The sequence below is a fragment of the Gymnoscopelus microlampas genome (genome assembly GCF_963454915.1).
Source record: "Gymnoscopelus microlampas genome assembly, chromosome: 10".
Lineage (NCBI taxonomy): Eukaryota > Metazoa > Chordata > Actinopteri > Myctophiformes > Myctophidae > Gymnoscopelus > Gymnoscopelus microlampas.
The window spans coordinates 54806920-54822493 of record NC_139947.1 but is presented as its reverse complement, the minus strand read 5'-3'; the positions used below and the strand labels follow the sequence as shown (position 1 = coordinate 54822493).

The window sequence follows — 15574 nt, the reverse complement described above, 5'->3', positions numbered from 1 at the left end:
TATAAACGTACACACATACAGGCAGACAGACATATATACAGACAGACAGGCAGGCAGGCAGGCAGACAGACAGACAGACAGACAGACAGACAGACAGACAGACAGACAGACAGACAGACAGACAGACATACATATATACAGACAGACAGACAGACAGACAGACAGGCAGGCAGACAGACAGACAGAGACGCACAAGCACACGCACACACTTAGGTCAACTCTCTTTTCCCCTTACACCAAACCTCTACTACTTAGGTCTACTCTTTTTTCCCCTTACACCAACCCTCTTGGCCAAAAATAGCCGATCTACAAGCTCACAACACATCACGCTGAAACGCGTTGTGAGCTTGTAGATCGGCTATTTTGGGTGAATGTTTCCCCCAGAATAGAGATACTAGGGTTCAAGTGGTTGATAATAAAAATCCTATCAAACAAACATTTGCCTTCCCCCTGTAGTAACTCTGAGGACCCCCTAGGGGTCCGTTACTACCTAACCCTGTAGTAACTCTGAGGACCCCCTAGGGGTCCGTTACTACCTATACCTAACCCTGTAGTAACTCTGAGGACCCCCTAGGGGTCCGTTACTACCTAACCCTGTAGGAACTCTGAGGACCCCCTAGGGGTCCGTTACTATACCTAACCCTGTAGTAACTCTGAGGATACCCTAGGGGTCCGTTACTATACCTAACCCTGTAGTAACTCTGAGGACCCCCTAGGGGTCCGTTACTATACCTAACCCTGTAGTAACTCTGAGGACCCCCTAGGGGTCCCCAGTGTTACTACCTAACCCTGTAGTAACTCTGAGGACCCCCTAGGGGTCCGTTACTATACCTAACCCTGTAGTAACTCTGAGGACCCCCTAGGGGTCCGTTACTATACCTAACCCTGTAGTAACACTGGGGACCCCCTAGGGGTCCCCAGTGTTACTACCTAACCCTGTAGTAACTCTGAGGATCCCCTAGGGGTCTGTTACTACCTAACCCTGTAGTAACTCTGAGGACCCCCTAGGGGTCCCAAATCCCGCGTTGAAAGTCCTTACATTTAACCATTAAATGTCCTTCTCTAATCCTTACCACTGTGTGCTCCCCACACCAATAAGACTTTAATAATGTTTTTAATTCATAATGTTTGGATAATAACTGGACACCTCATGTGTCCAAAACTGTTACTGTTCAGGATTCAAATTGTATAAAGTACAACATGTGTGTCTTCACACCACATCGCCTGCTTGTAGATCTGCTACATCTCCTGCTTGTAGATCTGCTACATCTCCTGCTTGTAGATCTGCTACATCTCCTGCTTGTAGATCTGCTACTTTTGATGCTTTTATGTGACGCTGTAATATGATCAAGTAGTATGTAGTATGATTATGTAGGGCATATATGGGCAACTGGCGGCCCGGGGGCCACATGCGCCCCCCGCCTTCACTTGATGCGGCCCGGGGGCCACATGCGGCCCCCGCCTTCACTTGATGCGGCCCCCGCCTTCACTTGATGCGGCCCACAGGTTAATATCAGAATAGTGATATATTATTGATACATGACCTGCTTTAATGACTTCAGTCTGTATTAGTAGCTTAATGACTAGTATTAAAATTATTTTGTCTGTTTTATGTCCAATGTATTTGTATTGAAGTTCATAATGTTAACATAAGTACATGCATTATATTGTCTGAATCAACTTTGTTTGCGTTCATTTTTGTGCTAAAAGAGTGACTTTGAGAGCAGTTTTACCGTACAATGTAAGTCAATGAGGAGGATATTTTGAATTATCAATTTCTAATCAATGGAGCAATTATTTTTTATTTCTTGTCCACCTTTGGAGTTACATCATGGCAAGGTAACTACACAACCCAAACCTCTACTAAAGTGGTCTTGCCCTTTAACATAGAGGCCCTCTGAATCATTAAACAGACAGTATATTTAATGTGGCCCTCTGGAGTCAGTGTGTTAATATAGAGGCCCTCTGCATCATTAAACAGACAGTATATTTAATGTGGCCCTCTGGAGTCAGTGTGTTAATATAGAGGCCCTCTGCATCATTAAACAGACAGTATATTTAATGTGGCCCTCTGGAGTGAGTGTGGAAATATAATGGCCCTCTGCATCATTAAACAGACAGTATATTTAATGTGGCCCTCTGGAGTGAGTGTGGAAATATAATGGCCCTCTCCATCATCAAAGTTGCATCACCCCTGATGTAGGGCATTACTTTACGAAAATTACAAAAACGTTACACTATGGAGATTTCTGCCTGACAGTGACTGACCATCTTTTGTGTGTGTGTGTGTGTGTGTGTGTGTGTGTGTGTGTGTGTGTGTGTGTGTGTGTGTGTGTGTGTGTGTGTGTGTGTGTGTGTGTGTGTGTGTGTGTGTGTGTGTGTGTGTGTGTGTGTGTGTGTGTTGCATGTCAGGGTTAGGTAACATACATTGGTATTTACATACATTGGTTAATTAGATCAGTGTCCACATTCCAATGACTCCGTGAAGGTAAGACTCATGGAATGTACGTCTGCATAACAGCGCCTCAGGCTACAGGTAGGTGTATATAAGATGCTGCATGCACAGCTTGATACAGTACATCGTTCCAGGATGAAGACTGCTGGTGTTTTTCTGATCTTCCTCTTCTGTCTGTGTTCAGCTGAGCCTGACCTTGAGCTCCAGCTGAGCCTCAACCATGATGAGAACCAAGGAACAGCGTTGGACCTGAGCCTCAACCATGATGAGAACCAAGGAACAGCGTTGGACCTGAGCCTCAACCATGATGAGAACCAAGGAACAGCGTTGGACCTGAGCCTCAGCACGGGTAAGGATGATGGAGATGCTGATTAAAGGGCAAGACCACTTTGGTAGAGGTTTGGGTTGTGTAGTTACCTTGCCATGACGTAACTCCAAAGGTAGACAAGAAATCAAAAAATATTGCTCCATTGATTAGAAATTGATAATTCAAAATATGCTCCTCATTGACTTACATCGTACGCTGAAACAGCTCTCAAAGTCAGTCTATTAGCAACGTAAACAAACACAAACTAAGCTGATTCAGACAGTATAGAACATCAACAAACCCATTACTGTTTATTTTTTATATAAAAATGTCAACATCCTGTTGATTTTACTATTTGAAGATCCGGATCCAGATCTGAGGATCCAGTCCGGGTTTTCTTCCTAATAAGAATAGCCAAATCACTGTACAGTGTAAGTCAATGAGGAGCATATTTTGAATTATCAATTTCTAATCAATGGAGCAATTATTTTTGATGTCTTGTCCACCTTTGGAGTTACATCATGGCAAGGTAACTACACAACCCAAACCTCTACCGAAGTGGTCTTGCCCTTTAAACCTCTTATCCAGCCTATATAGCGCCGCAAATGGCTGCTGTGGTGTTGGGGAGTGTTGTTTCTGTTGTAAACTGTGCTCCGCTGTACCAAATCTAATTCCTAACATGTTCACATGTCATGGCAATAAAGTCTTCTGATTATGATTCTTATATACTTCATACTGTATTATATTAGTATATATTGTGAAAATAGCTCACGACCAAGACAAAACTACGAGCTGAACAACCAAGGTTGTTATAGTTTTTAATTATCAATATCCTTTTTTGGTACTTTATTACTTTATTATGTCAGATTGAAAACAAGTTACATTGGGAGTGTTAACTACAATATTTGCATTTTGAATTTTAAACTAAAATAGAATTAAACGATTCATGAAGGGGTTCTTGTTTAATTTATATCATGATTTACTTAATCACAATAAAAACTTTTAGCATGCCAGTTTTGATCATACATCACTCACCGCGTTTTTGAAAAATACACTATAATTAAATATTCTAAACACTAATTTGTTTATTATTAGTATCACTGGCTGACCCATCTGAATAATAAGTGTGAAGATTGATTTTGGTGCATTATTACTTGTTGTATAATGTTAGATTGAACAAAACAGTTACGTTGGGAGTGTTAACTAATGTGAAAAATGTAATTTCCCTTTTCTGTGCAGCAAACTTCTTAAAGTTTTGTAAAAATTAAATCACAAAATAGTCAAATTTTAGCCCCTCCCCCATAAATACAAAGAGGTCTTGTACATTAATGTGATTCTCCATGTTAAATAAAGGTTAGAAAACATGTTAAATAAAGGTTTTCATGTTAAATAAAGGTTACAGACATGTTAAATAAAGGAGACATGTTAAATAAAAGTTACAAACTAAATGGGGGACATTTTGTGATTGACTTTATTTTTACACAACTGAATAAAGTTTGCTGCAGAGAAAAGGGAAATTACAGACAAAATATGTTTTCTCTTTCATTTAAAGGGGAAGGGGGGGTCAAAAAAATGGCAGGCTATGGTATAAATCTTGTAGTTAACACTCCCAACGTAACAAAAACACACTGTCAAAATACGGTGGATATGGATGAGATATATAAATACGTATAAAATATATAAATGTGTATTAAATGTATAAATGCATATGAGATATATAAAACAGTAGATATGGATGAAACTCATGAGTTTGGTCTCTCTGCTTGTTTGACACTATGTGATTGTGTGTATTTTTCAGAAACGGACAACACATCTAATTCCAGTAAGAATGAGGTGGAAGCACCAGGAGGAAGTTCTGTGAATGCAGGTAAGACAGAGACATTGGAAAATGACTTACTGTTGCTCAAATAATACATAATTAATTGTATGTATGTATGTATGTATGTATGTATGTATGTATGTATGTATGTATTAGGGCTGACCTTCGAATTATCATTTTGTAATCGCATTTTTGGCCAAAAAACGATCAAACTTCGAATAATCGACGGCCGGGCGGGGGGGGGGGGTAGTCGGGTCGCTAATCTGCCATGAGCGCGAGGCTGCGCTGGCCTGCGCTGTTGCCCTATCTCTGCAGTCTGCAGACAGCAAAATGAATACATTCTACATGCATTTCTAGGTTGGATTGGATATGCATATGCTACTTTTCTTAGTTGGATTAAACCCAAACAAGTGGCTCAATATTAGCCAATAGCCACATATTCTTGCTAGTCAAAATGATCTCCAAACTACAAAGCATCCATCCATAGTGATCTATCATAAACATCAGCTGTAGAATGCGGCTCCACGACCCACTGAATGTAACCCGACACCAGAGTGTTGGCCTCATCTATACTAGTTGTGTGTCGGTGTCGTGCGCAATGAATAGCAGATCTACAAGCTCACAACGCGTCACGAATAGGACGCGTTGTGAGCTTGTAGATCTGCTATTTATGGCATGCAACACCAAGTATGTTGTGCTCCGTTCCCCCTCTAATTAATGTATCACTTAAAGTAGCACGGATTTACCACTGTGAAGTTATGGAAGGTGGAGGGTTTCCAAAAGATGAAATCCCAGGAATAATGTTAGACACTGGAGTTTTAAATCGAAAGTGGATTACGCCACGTAGGATCGAATTATTTGTTGACATGGAAGGACCAGCAGTAATAGCCCCTTTCGGGACCCTGTTGTGTTTACCTTTGTTGTATTTGGTTTTGGGAAGGAGGTATCCAGGGTCCCTTGACGCTCTAATCACTCTCTCTCGTACTCGCGGCTACCACTGTCTGGTCTCGGGCAAATAGCTCGTCGCTTAGAAGTTGCAGAGATTTCTCAAATTACCCAGAAATGCAGTAGTAATGCGCAGAAAGCTGCATTGATCCGCACGGATCGGCGTTGCCGTTTAACATGTTTAATAAATTAGTAAAACTTAAACTGCTCTCTCATACTCTTCTCCACTGCCCATGTCCCGCCTCACCGCGTTGTGACTGTCATGCAAGCATGTAGGAGCTTGGCTAATCAGAGGCAGTAACGTAGGACGCGCAGCTTGTCAGTCACAACCCCCCCCAGTTCACCCTGGTATGTCACCAGTAAAGCCTGTATTTCTCCAAACATGTACAAATGCAAAATATAAGGTGCTTACCCGCTTGCCTCAAATGTTAACTAGGTGTCCGGAGTATTTGTGCAATATATTAGTCCAGGGGTCTTCAACAGGGGGTCCGGGACCCCTAGGGGTCCTCAGAGTTACTACAGGGGGTCCGCCAAATCTTTGTGTGATATGATTTTAACCACTTGAACCCTAGCATCCCTTTTTCTGAGGAGCACTTTAGCCAAAAATAGCCGATCTACAAGCTCACAACGCCTCGCGCTGCGAGCCGTTGTGAGCTTGTAGATCTGCTATTTTTTGGCAAAGAGGTATAGGTGTAGAGGGAAAAAAGAGCACACCAAGTAAACCAAAAAAAAGTTTAATTCCGAAACACAATTTTATACAATATATAGGAGGGGGTCCCTGCTTCATCTCTGTCTCAGCTAGGGGGTCCTTGGACTGAAAACGTTGAAGACCCCTGTATTAGTCCATATTTTTCAATTAAGAAGTGTTTAAGTTGGAAGTTTCCAATGGGCGGTACTGACGGGGCGCATCCGGTGAAAGCCGGAATTACACTCAATGTAAACAGGAATTAAACGTGGGGGGGAAATGACGTTCGTCCACAGACGGGATTAAAACACTTCTTTATTGAAAAATATGGACTAATACATTGCACAAATACTCCAGACACCTAGTTAACATTTGAGGCAAGCGGGTAAGCACCTTATATTTTGCATTTGTACATGTTTGAAGAAAAAAGAATCAAATTTAAAACACGTCCGATTACTCAATTTTCGAACGAAGCTTTAAATATTCAAGTTATTTGGGTCAGCCCTAGTGTGTGTGTGTGTGTGTGTGTGTGTGTGTGTGTGTGTGTGTGTGTGTGTGTGTGTGTGTGTGTGTGTGTGTGTGTGTATGTATGTATGTATGTATGTGGTTCCGTCACCATTGCCAAAAAGGTAACTGGGAACTAACCGGAGCTTTGGGCAAACCCCGCCCCCAGAGATCCGCTGGAATCCAAACCCAGACCCATAGAGAGAGAGAGTTATGACACGCTTTGATCTCCCCGCAGAGCGGGCTGCTATGGGCTGTAGTTCCAAACATTGGAACTTCCTCATGGAGATAGACAGAGCATTTCTGCATTCCATTCTTAAAATGGGAGTCATCAACAGCAACAGTTTGGCCGTCTGCATCTATTTATAAACTCTTTGAATAGTGTGAGCAGAGAAGCAATTATTAACCTATTTAACAGACTATCGTATTTTAAAGGGATAGTTCACCACCTAAATGATTTTTTTCCTATGGATTGGTCACCCTGTGGAGACTTGAAGTGTTTTGTTTTGTTTTTTTGTCTCATTCCTAAGCCAATAATTTGATGACCAGCGGACCGGTAGGAGACACAAAGGAGACTTTTTGTGTCTCCTACCGGAACTGCTATCATCAAATTATTGTCTTAGGAATGAGACAAAAACAAAAAAACATCCATGAATTCAAGTCTCCATGGGGTGACTAATACATAGGGGAAAAAACATTTTGGGGGTGAACTATCCCTTTAACAGCAGCAGTTGACAAACAGGTGTCCATTAGATATACATTGTATTGTGTAAACAGCCAGCCAGACGGTCGGGGGAGGGGTTTGCCCAAAGCTCCGGTTGGTTCCTTTTTCAGCCAGTCCCCCAGATTCTCAGCCACGCCCCCTAGATATATTTTATTTTATTTTGATGTGTAGTGTGGCCATTCAGCCACAGGGTGGCGCTTTCATAGTGAGCAGGGGAGTTTCTCTCTCCTCTGAGAGGTTCTGTTCTGCGTTGTGAGCCGCTGTCTTTGTTGCCAGGTCTGCTTATTATAAGCGATTTTGGGCAGATAACAGATCTGCAAGCTCACAACGTCTCGCGTTGCGACGCGTCGTGAGCTTGTAGATCTGCTATTTTCAAATAGCCGACATAGGTTTTAAAGTGCTCATGTGGCCTATTAGTTGTTTCTTTTGGGCTTGTTTTCATAGACCTGCTTGCTTGTTTCTCTCACAAAACCTGGCAACAATGACTGTCTGGGCTCAGTTAACTTTACAGGTTGCAGATCCGGTTTAGACCAGAAATGCAAACAGCCTTTGTACGTGCGTATTTGTGTCCGCAAATTACCGGATACAGTAGGCGGGCTCTACACAGGATTGGCTCACTGAGCAGTTAGACACACACATACACACACACACAGCTTCATCATAGACAGAGCCCTTTTCAGAGGGACACTTGTAGCTTGTAGATCTGCTATTTTCAAACGATTTGTATACATTTGGAATGGGACATTCTGCATAATGAGTACTTTTACTTTTGGTACTTTAAGTATATTTTGATGCAAACACTTTTATACTTTTACTAAAGTAAATTCTGAATACCAGACGTTTACTTGTAACAGAGTATTTCTACATTGTGGTATTGATATTGAACACCCAAAAGTATTTTTAAACACAATTTAAAGTATAATTACTGCTATAGTAGGCTTCTACAGTATATTGTTTCAATTCAATTCACAAAAATTACTTTAGCCAGCCAGTCAATAGTTGCTCGGCCCTGCCACCTAGTGTCCACCTACTGTATTACACAGTGGGGGACGCCCCCAAAGGCAATACTTTTTAATAATCAGAACTATAGTGCAGACTTCTACTTTGTGTTCCTTTCTCTTCTCTTTAATAATCAGAACTATAGTGCAGACTTCTACTTTGTGTTCCTTTCTCTTCTCTTTAATAATCAGAACTATAGTGCAGACTTCTACTTTGTGTTCCTTTCTCTTCTCTTTAATAATCAGAACTATAGTGCAGACTTCTACTTTGTGTTCCTTTCTCTTCTCTTGGTCGCTTGTCATCTATCTAAACAAGTTAATACGTTTGTGTTGCAGTGTTGCCATATTTTGTGAGAAATATGCAACCAGCTCTAGGAAAACAAGCAACTACACTACATCACAAGAGTGCTATTTGAGGGCGATGCGACGCATTGTGAGCTTGTAGATCTGCTATTTTCAAAAACTCTTGCAATAAAATGTGGAATATTTGCAATATTATTGGAAGCTTAGCTAGGCTAAGAGGAGAGGTGACAATTAGGGAGCAGCAGTATGGGTTTATGCCAAGGATTGATTGATTGATTGATTGATTGATTGAATATTTCATATTAGACAGAAATACAAAACAGCATGAGTACAGTCAAACACTTGGTCTAAAGGAATAATGGTTCACCCTGAGTGCTGATGGAGAAGTATAGAGAAGGACAGAAGGAGTTTATCGGAGGTTATCCACATAATACTTATTCATTATTAATAACCACTTATAACTTATTAGAAACCACTCTTATTGATGCATTTTAAATGAAACTATTTAGTATTTATGATTGACTGAATGTTAATGCTGATGCTCTTCTGTTTTCAGCCCTCCTTGCTAAACTGACGGCCATGGAAAAGAGACTGACTGCGAGTGAGGAACTGAACCGACAGAATGCAGGTATTATAACCTTTATGTTCTATAATGAACCGACATAATGCAGGTATTATAACCTTTATGTTCTATAATGAACAGACAGAATGCAGGTATTATAACCTTTATGTTCTATAATGAACCGACAGAATGCAGGTATTATAACCTTTATGTTCTATAATGAACAGACAGAATGCAGGTATTATAACCTTTATGTTCTATAATGAACCGACAGAATGCAGGTACTATAACCTTTATGTTCTATAATGAACAGACAGAATGCAGGTATTATAACCTTTATTGTTCTATAATGAACAGAATGCAGGTACATATTATATTCATTATAATGATTACTGTGCAGTGGTAATACTACATATTATATTCATTAGAAGGACAATATCAGTCACCAGAAGCAGAGACGTGTGTTTTCAATGAGTCTAACATGGTTGTAATGGAGTTTGAAGACACAATGGGTTCATATAGAAAGGGGGGCGTGTCTTAAAACATGAATATGAAATATGTTAATATTGAATCAAGGAACATTAAAACTGTCTGGGGTGAAACACAAAGCCAGAGTAGACGTTAAAATGACCCCAGAAGTGTTTAAACACTTGCATTACTGAGCTTTCTTGCCTACTTATACATACTGGCTGGATCAAAATGACCCTTCAGTGTGAAAAATAATGAATGCCTAAAATCTCTCATAATCTGGGCTCAAACTTAAACAAAATAGTTTAACATTTGATGTATTACCTTGTGATTTCTTTGCTTACTGTAAGTCGCTCTGAAATAAGATGCTAAATGCCTAGATTGTAAATTGTATTTATGCATTTAAAATGCTACACTGTATAACAAAATAAAAACGTTGTTTACTGCCAGATTTTATATACTGGTGTTTTAATCAAACTGCATTAGTATTAATGAGTGATTTAATGTTAATATTGTGATTATTTCAGCTCAGCTGTCCAGTGTCGAAACAAGGGTGAATGTAAGTGACGGTCAAATGGAGCAACTGAACAGAACCAATGCAGGTATTATAACTTCACATTTAGTTAACATTGTATGTACTATAATGCAGGGTTTCTCAAAGTGGGTGCTGTGATACAATACTTTAATATCTGGAATGATCAAAATCACTTCAGTTTAACCACTTTAACCATAACCCTCTATACTTGATTTGCTTGGTGCGCTCTTTATCCGTCTACACCAAATCTCTTCACCACAAATAGCAGATCTACAAACTCACAACACGTCACGCGTTGTGAGCTTGTAGATCGGCAATAGACCTTTCGCTCAGCCCCGCCCCTCTCCCATAAGCCCCGCCTCCTTCGGACACTTTCACAGCTGGCTCACTCACTTCAATGTTAATTTCATGGATCTTACACATTACATTTGGGAACCAGAGCTTCGAAATCTCTTCCAAATCCGTCAACAAGGCCTGCCGTATGCACTGGCAAAATATGTGCATGACTATTTAAAAAAACTGTGTTTTATCATACATGAAAAACAATAGGATATCAACATCAACTCAACTACCAGACAGGAGTTTTACAGCAGGGTAAAAACAAGAGTCAAGACTTCAAACAGTAGCCTACCAATTAATACATATAGCCTACCTACAAAGGGAATTTAACACTTGCAATATTTATTTTAATACATGCGGGGGGAGGGGAAAAATCTCGCCTGCCCTAAATGTAATTCCTGGGGACGCTACTGTTATATAATATGAATGTTGATTAGGGGTGTGCCGATATATCGTCCCGCGATATATCGCGATACGTTTTCGCGACGATATGTATCGTTTTGGAAAAAAGAAATATCGTTTTTGAAAAAAAAAAATCAGGCATGCAAACGGCCCCGAAGTGAAAAGAGTGACAACATGTTTTTTTTTCGGGTCAGGTGTCATACTATTTGGATTCAAAACGGCTATTGTAGCTGAAAAGCTACAAGTTTGCATGTCTGAATAATGCAAAAACAGAATTATTTGTTTGCATTTTCTTTTTTTCTCCTCCATATATTTTCATAATAAAAAAAGCGGTCAACAGAAATCTCTCCCTCACCCATATTTGATGCATAGAATTCATAAGCGAAGATTTTTAAATTCATATTTTATGTCATATCAGATTAACTGTAATGGGTTACAGTTAATCTGGTGTTTTAATCAACCTGCATGAGTATTAATGAATGATTTAATGTTAATATTTTGATGATTTCAGCCAACCTTGCTAAGCTGTCCAGCGTTGAAATGAGGGTCAATGTAAGTGAAGGTCAAATGGAGCAACTGAACAGACGCCAAGCAGGTATTATAACTTCACATTTAGCAAGCATTTTATGTACTATAATTGGCAAACCTCAAATAAAATATATATGTGCCCAACATTTGTCAACACATATATATAAAAAATAAAAAATAAATGTCAAACGATGTATTGCTTGTAGCCTATGCATAATATAGACATGATGTAGATTCCACCGCTTTTTATTTATTTTCTAGGCTATCGGTTCCATTTAGAGCTGAGCCAAAGTGTCACGTAATAATGAAAATAGGCTATAATTCCTTAATGAAACTGCGGAGGGACTGACGCACTAGTGTCCGTGCCGCGGTATGAATTTGTAGGCTAATAGCCTATTGTAGGCTACTCTACTGTATATTGATCACATGAACGCCACACACAACAGCCTAATAAATGTTACCATCTGATAGTGATGAAAGCTGTGTCCAGAAGATCCATTCCCCATTCAGACGTAGGACAGTGATATATTAATCAAAAATTAACAAATTTAATCAATAAGTAATCAATAAGCTCTGGTCCATAATCGTTCCACTTGTATGCCCTGGATTCATTTTCAACATCATCTTTTTACCTGGTAAACCTGAGCATGTTATATCCTTTCCAGGTTATTAGTCTATTATTTGCTGGCGGGGTTAAACCTTGTAAACATTACTCATTACGTTCAGCTGATCCATCGTGCAATAGTGGGACTCGCTTCCAGACAGGTCAGAATGATGTTCAAGTTCTCTGTCAGTGTCAAGGCATTGCGGCCGGGCCGACAGCTGTAAGTTTGGACGAGAAGTTAAACTCCGGTGTTGCCAGATTTTGTGAGAGAAATAAGCAACCAAGTCTATGAAAATAAGCCCAAAAGAAGCAACTGGCACTTAGGCCATTTATTATAAGCACTTTAATTAAACCGTTGTGAGCTTGTAGATCTGCTATATTTAAAAAATAATCTTGTAATAAAATGTGGAATATGTGGAATATTTTTTAAGCATTCTAACAACACAAATCTGCCTCCATGCAGCTGGCACAAAACATTTTCAGATGGGGCTTATAGGATAAATTAGCCTACATATTAACTTGGGGGTCCAAGACATAAAATATTTGAGAACCACCGGTTAAAATAATTGAACAATTGTGAAGCAAGCCCACATAAACAACTACACTTTAGAAACAAGCCCAAACCGCACCCCACTACCAATATTTACAAGCAACTTTACAGAAACATAAGCGCAAATTCGCTTATAATAAGCGGACATGGCAACACTGTGCCGTAAAGTGACGTTAAAGTTGGATGCTGTTGGATGCAGACTTCGAGATTAATCAGCTCCTACACCTGGTCATACGCACGTCTCTGTCATATACAAACCCCTTTATGAATTGCACGTCCGTTTGTGAGTACCAAAAATACGACCTCCTTTACGAACTTTATTTCTCTCAAGTTGTCCTTGTGACATACTGTATCCATAGGCGGGCAATGAAGGCTTGGGTAGGCTAAGGCTTCCCAAATGTTATTCTGGGGATTGTGCAAATTATATATCGTCGGTGTCCAGCCAGGACCAGCTAACTCCATTTTCAGTTTTTTTTTTTTTTTTCATAAATCAAGGCTATTGAACACCCTTTAGGTCTGTGTAAAAATATCAAAACATTTGAACCAATGAAAAGTATTAAAAAGCGCCTCTGACGAAAACTCCCAACTCCATTGGATCCTCAAACTGTCCGTCAAAAACAAACAACTCCCCCCTCTCCTCTACAGCGCTGCTTTTCAACAGCATGAGTAGAGCGCGTTGCGCAGTGAACGAGGAGGAGGACCACGTAAACAAGCTCCCCGTAGTCTGTTAAAACTATGCAGTGTACCTGTTTATCAAACTTAGCACTGACGCTAATGTTATGAAAACAAGTAATTATATTTCTAAAATCTATTAAGTGTTTAATGAGGAGAGCAATGTGACAAGAAGAAAGGCGTTCATAGCATTTCTGTCGCGCTATTCTACTACCTCTTTGCAGAAGTTATTGTAATATTTAAAGTCCTGTTTATTATTGTAGGCCTATATAATAAGTGGCATGAAGCATCAGGGCATCAATTCACACGTTGTTGTGATGCATTGTGAGCTTGGAGATCCATTGTTAGCTTTTGAGAATTTGTACACTTTTGAAACCTCTCCCTCAGCAGCGAGTGGAGTACTGTTGTTTGGACACCTAACTCCACTTCAGCTTGATTTCTGCTCGTCTGAAACTGCCAACTCCTCTTGCGCTGGGTAAAGTGTTGATTTACCCGCGATTTGGTTAAAGTGTTGATAATATAATGACACATGCAAGTATCTGACAATATATAAAGTCACTATACCAACTTTGATGAGGCAGTATTGCTTTGTTTTAAAAATATAAGGTTTTCTTCATTTCCTGAAAAACGTATATTTTGTTTTTGCGTTTCCTGAACAATGAGCGTTTTGGAGTTAGCAGTTTCTGGCTGGACAGCAGAGATATAATACATGTGCGCAGCATTATATAGACCAATTATTGGTCAATTGGTAAATATAGCCTTCCCAATTGTCAGGCTCACCCGTCGCCTATGATCTTAGGGGGAAAGAATTATATTTTTGATATAAATGACATAAATTTAAGGTGCCATAAAGTAACAATGTCATTCATGTCTTATGACATGAATATGAAATATGTAAATATTGAATCAAGCGACATAAAACATGTGTGGGGTGAAACACAAAGCCAGAGTAGACTTTAAAATGACCCCAGAGGTATTTTAACACTCGCTTGACTGAGCTTTCTTGCATATCTACTGGCTGGGTCAAAATGACCCTTCAGTGCGCAAAAGAATGAATGTCTAAAATATCTCATAATCTGGGCTCAAACTTAAACAAAATGGTTTAACATTTGATGTATTACCTCGTGTTTTCCTTGCTTACTGTAAGTTGCTCTGAATTAAGAGCATCTGCTAAAAGCCTAAATTGTAATTTATGTATTTAAAATGCTATAACGAAATAAAAACTTGGGTTGCAACCAGATTTTATATCTATAAGTATATGACCTCTAGGCCAAATTCAGGTTCAACAGAAATCTCTCCCTCACCCATATTTGATTCATAAGCGAATATTCTAAAATTCATATTTTTATGTCATATCAGATTAACTGTAATTACTGGTGGTGTTTTAATGAAACTGCATGAGTATTACTGAGTGATTTAATGTTAATATTGTGATGATTTCAGCCAACCTTGCTAAGCTGTCCAGCGTAGATATGAGGGTCAATGTAAGTGAAGGTCAAATGGAGCAACTGAACAAAAGCAATGCAGGTATTATAACTTCACATTTAGCAAACATTGTACGTACTATAATGGAGGGTTTCTCAAAGTGTGTGCTTTGACGCCTCAGGGTGCTGTAACACAAGTCCAGGGGTGCCGCAAAATACTTTGATAATATTTGAACTTATCAAAATCACTTCAGTTTAACCATAACCCTCTATACTTGAGATGCTTGGTGCGCTCTTCCATCTACACCAAAAATGACAGATCTACAAGCTCAAAACACGTCACAAAGTGACTTGATGTGAGCATGTAGATCTGCTATTGTTGGTGAACGTTATAGCACAAGAGTAGAGATGCTGGGGTTCAAGTGGATATTTTCAATCTGTCCTAATTGGAAACTGACATTCTCTCAAGTTGTCCTTGTGACATACTGTATTTTAGGTGAAAAGAATTACATTTTTACTTCCCGTAATATGACATAAATTTAAGGTGCCATAAAGTAACAATGTCATTCATGACTTATGACATGAATATGAAATATGTAAATATTGAATCAAGCAACGTAAAAACTGTCTGGGGTGAAACTCAAAAGCCAAAGTAGACTTTAAAATGACCCCAGAAGTGTTTTAACACTTGCTTGACTGAGCTTTCTTGCCGATTAACACATAGGGGCTGGGTCAAAATGACCCTTAAGT

At 39.5% G+C, this 15574-nt stretch overlaps 1 protein-coding gene across 1 annotated transcript in view; it reads left to right on the top strand.

Moving 5' to 3' along the window:
- Positions 1-2502: 2502 nt before the first annotated feature.
- LOC311054307 (uncharacterized protein) overlaps positions 2503-15574 on the top strand; it is a gene marked incomplete at both ends in the record, with an annotated part of 85727 nt that continues 72655 nt past the window's right edge. The window contains 6 exons of the mRNA XM_084070181.1: positions 2503-2536; positions 2640-2804; positions 4561-4629; positions 9297-9368; positions 10298-10372; positions 11558-11641. Of these exons, the coding sequence (XP_083926307.1) occupies positions 2503-2536; positions 2640-2804; positions 4561-4629; positions 9297-9368; positions 10298-10372; positions 11558-11641 (499 nt within the window). The remainder of the gene's footprint in view (positions 2537-2639; positions 2805-4560; positions 4630-9296; positions 9369-10297; positions 10373-11557; positions 11642-15574) is intronic.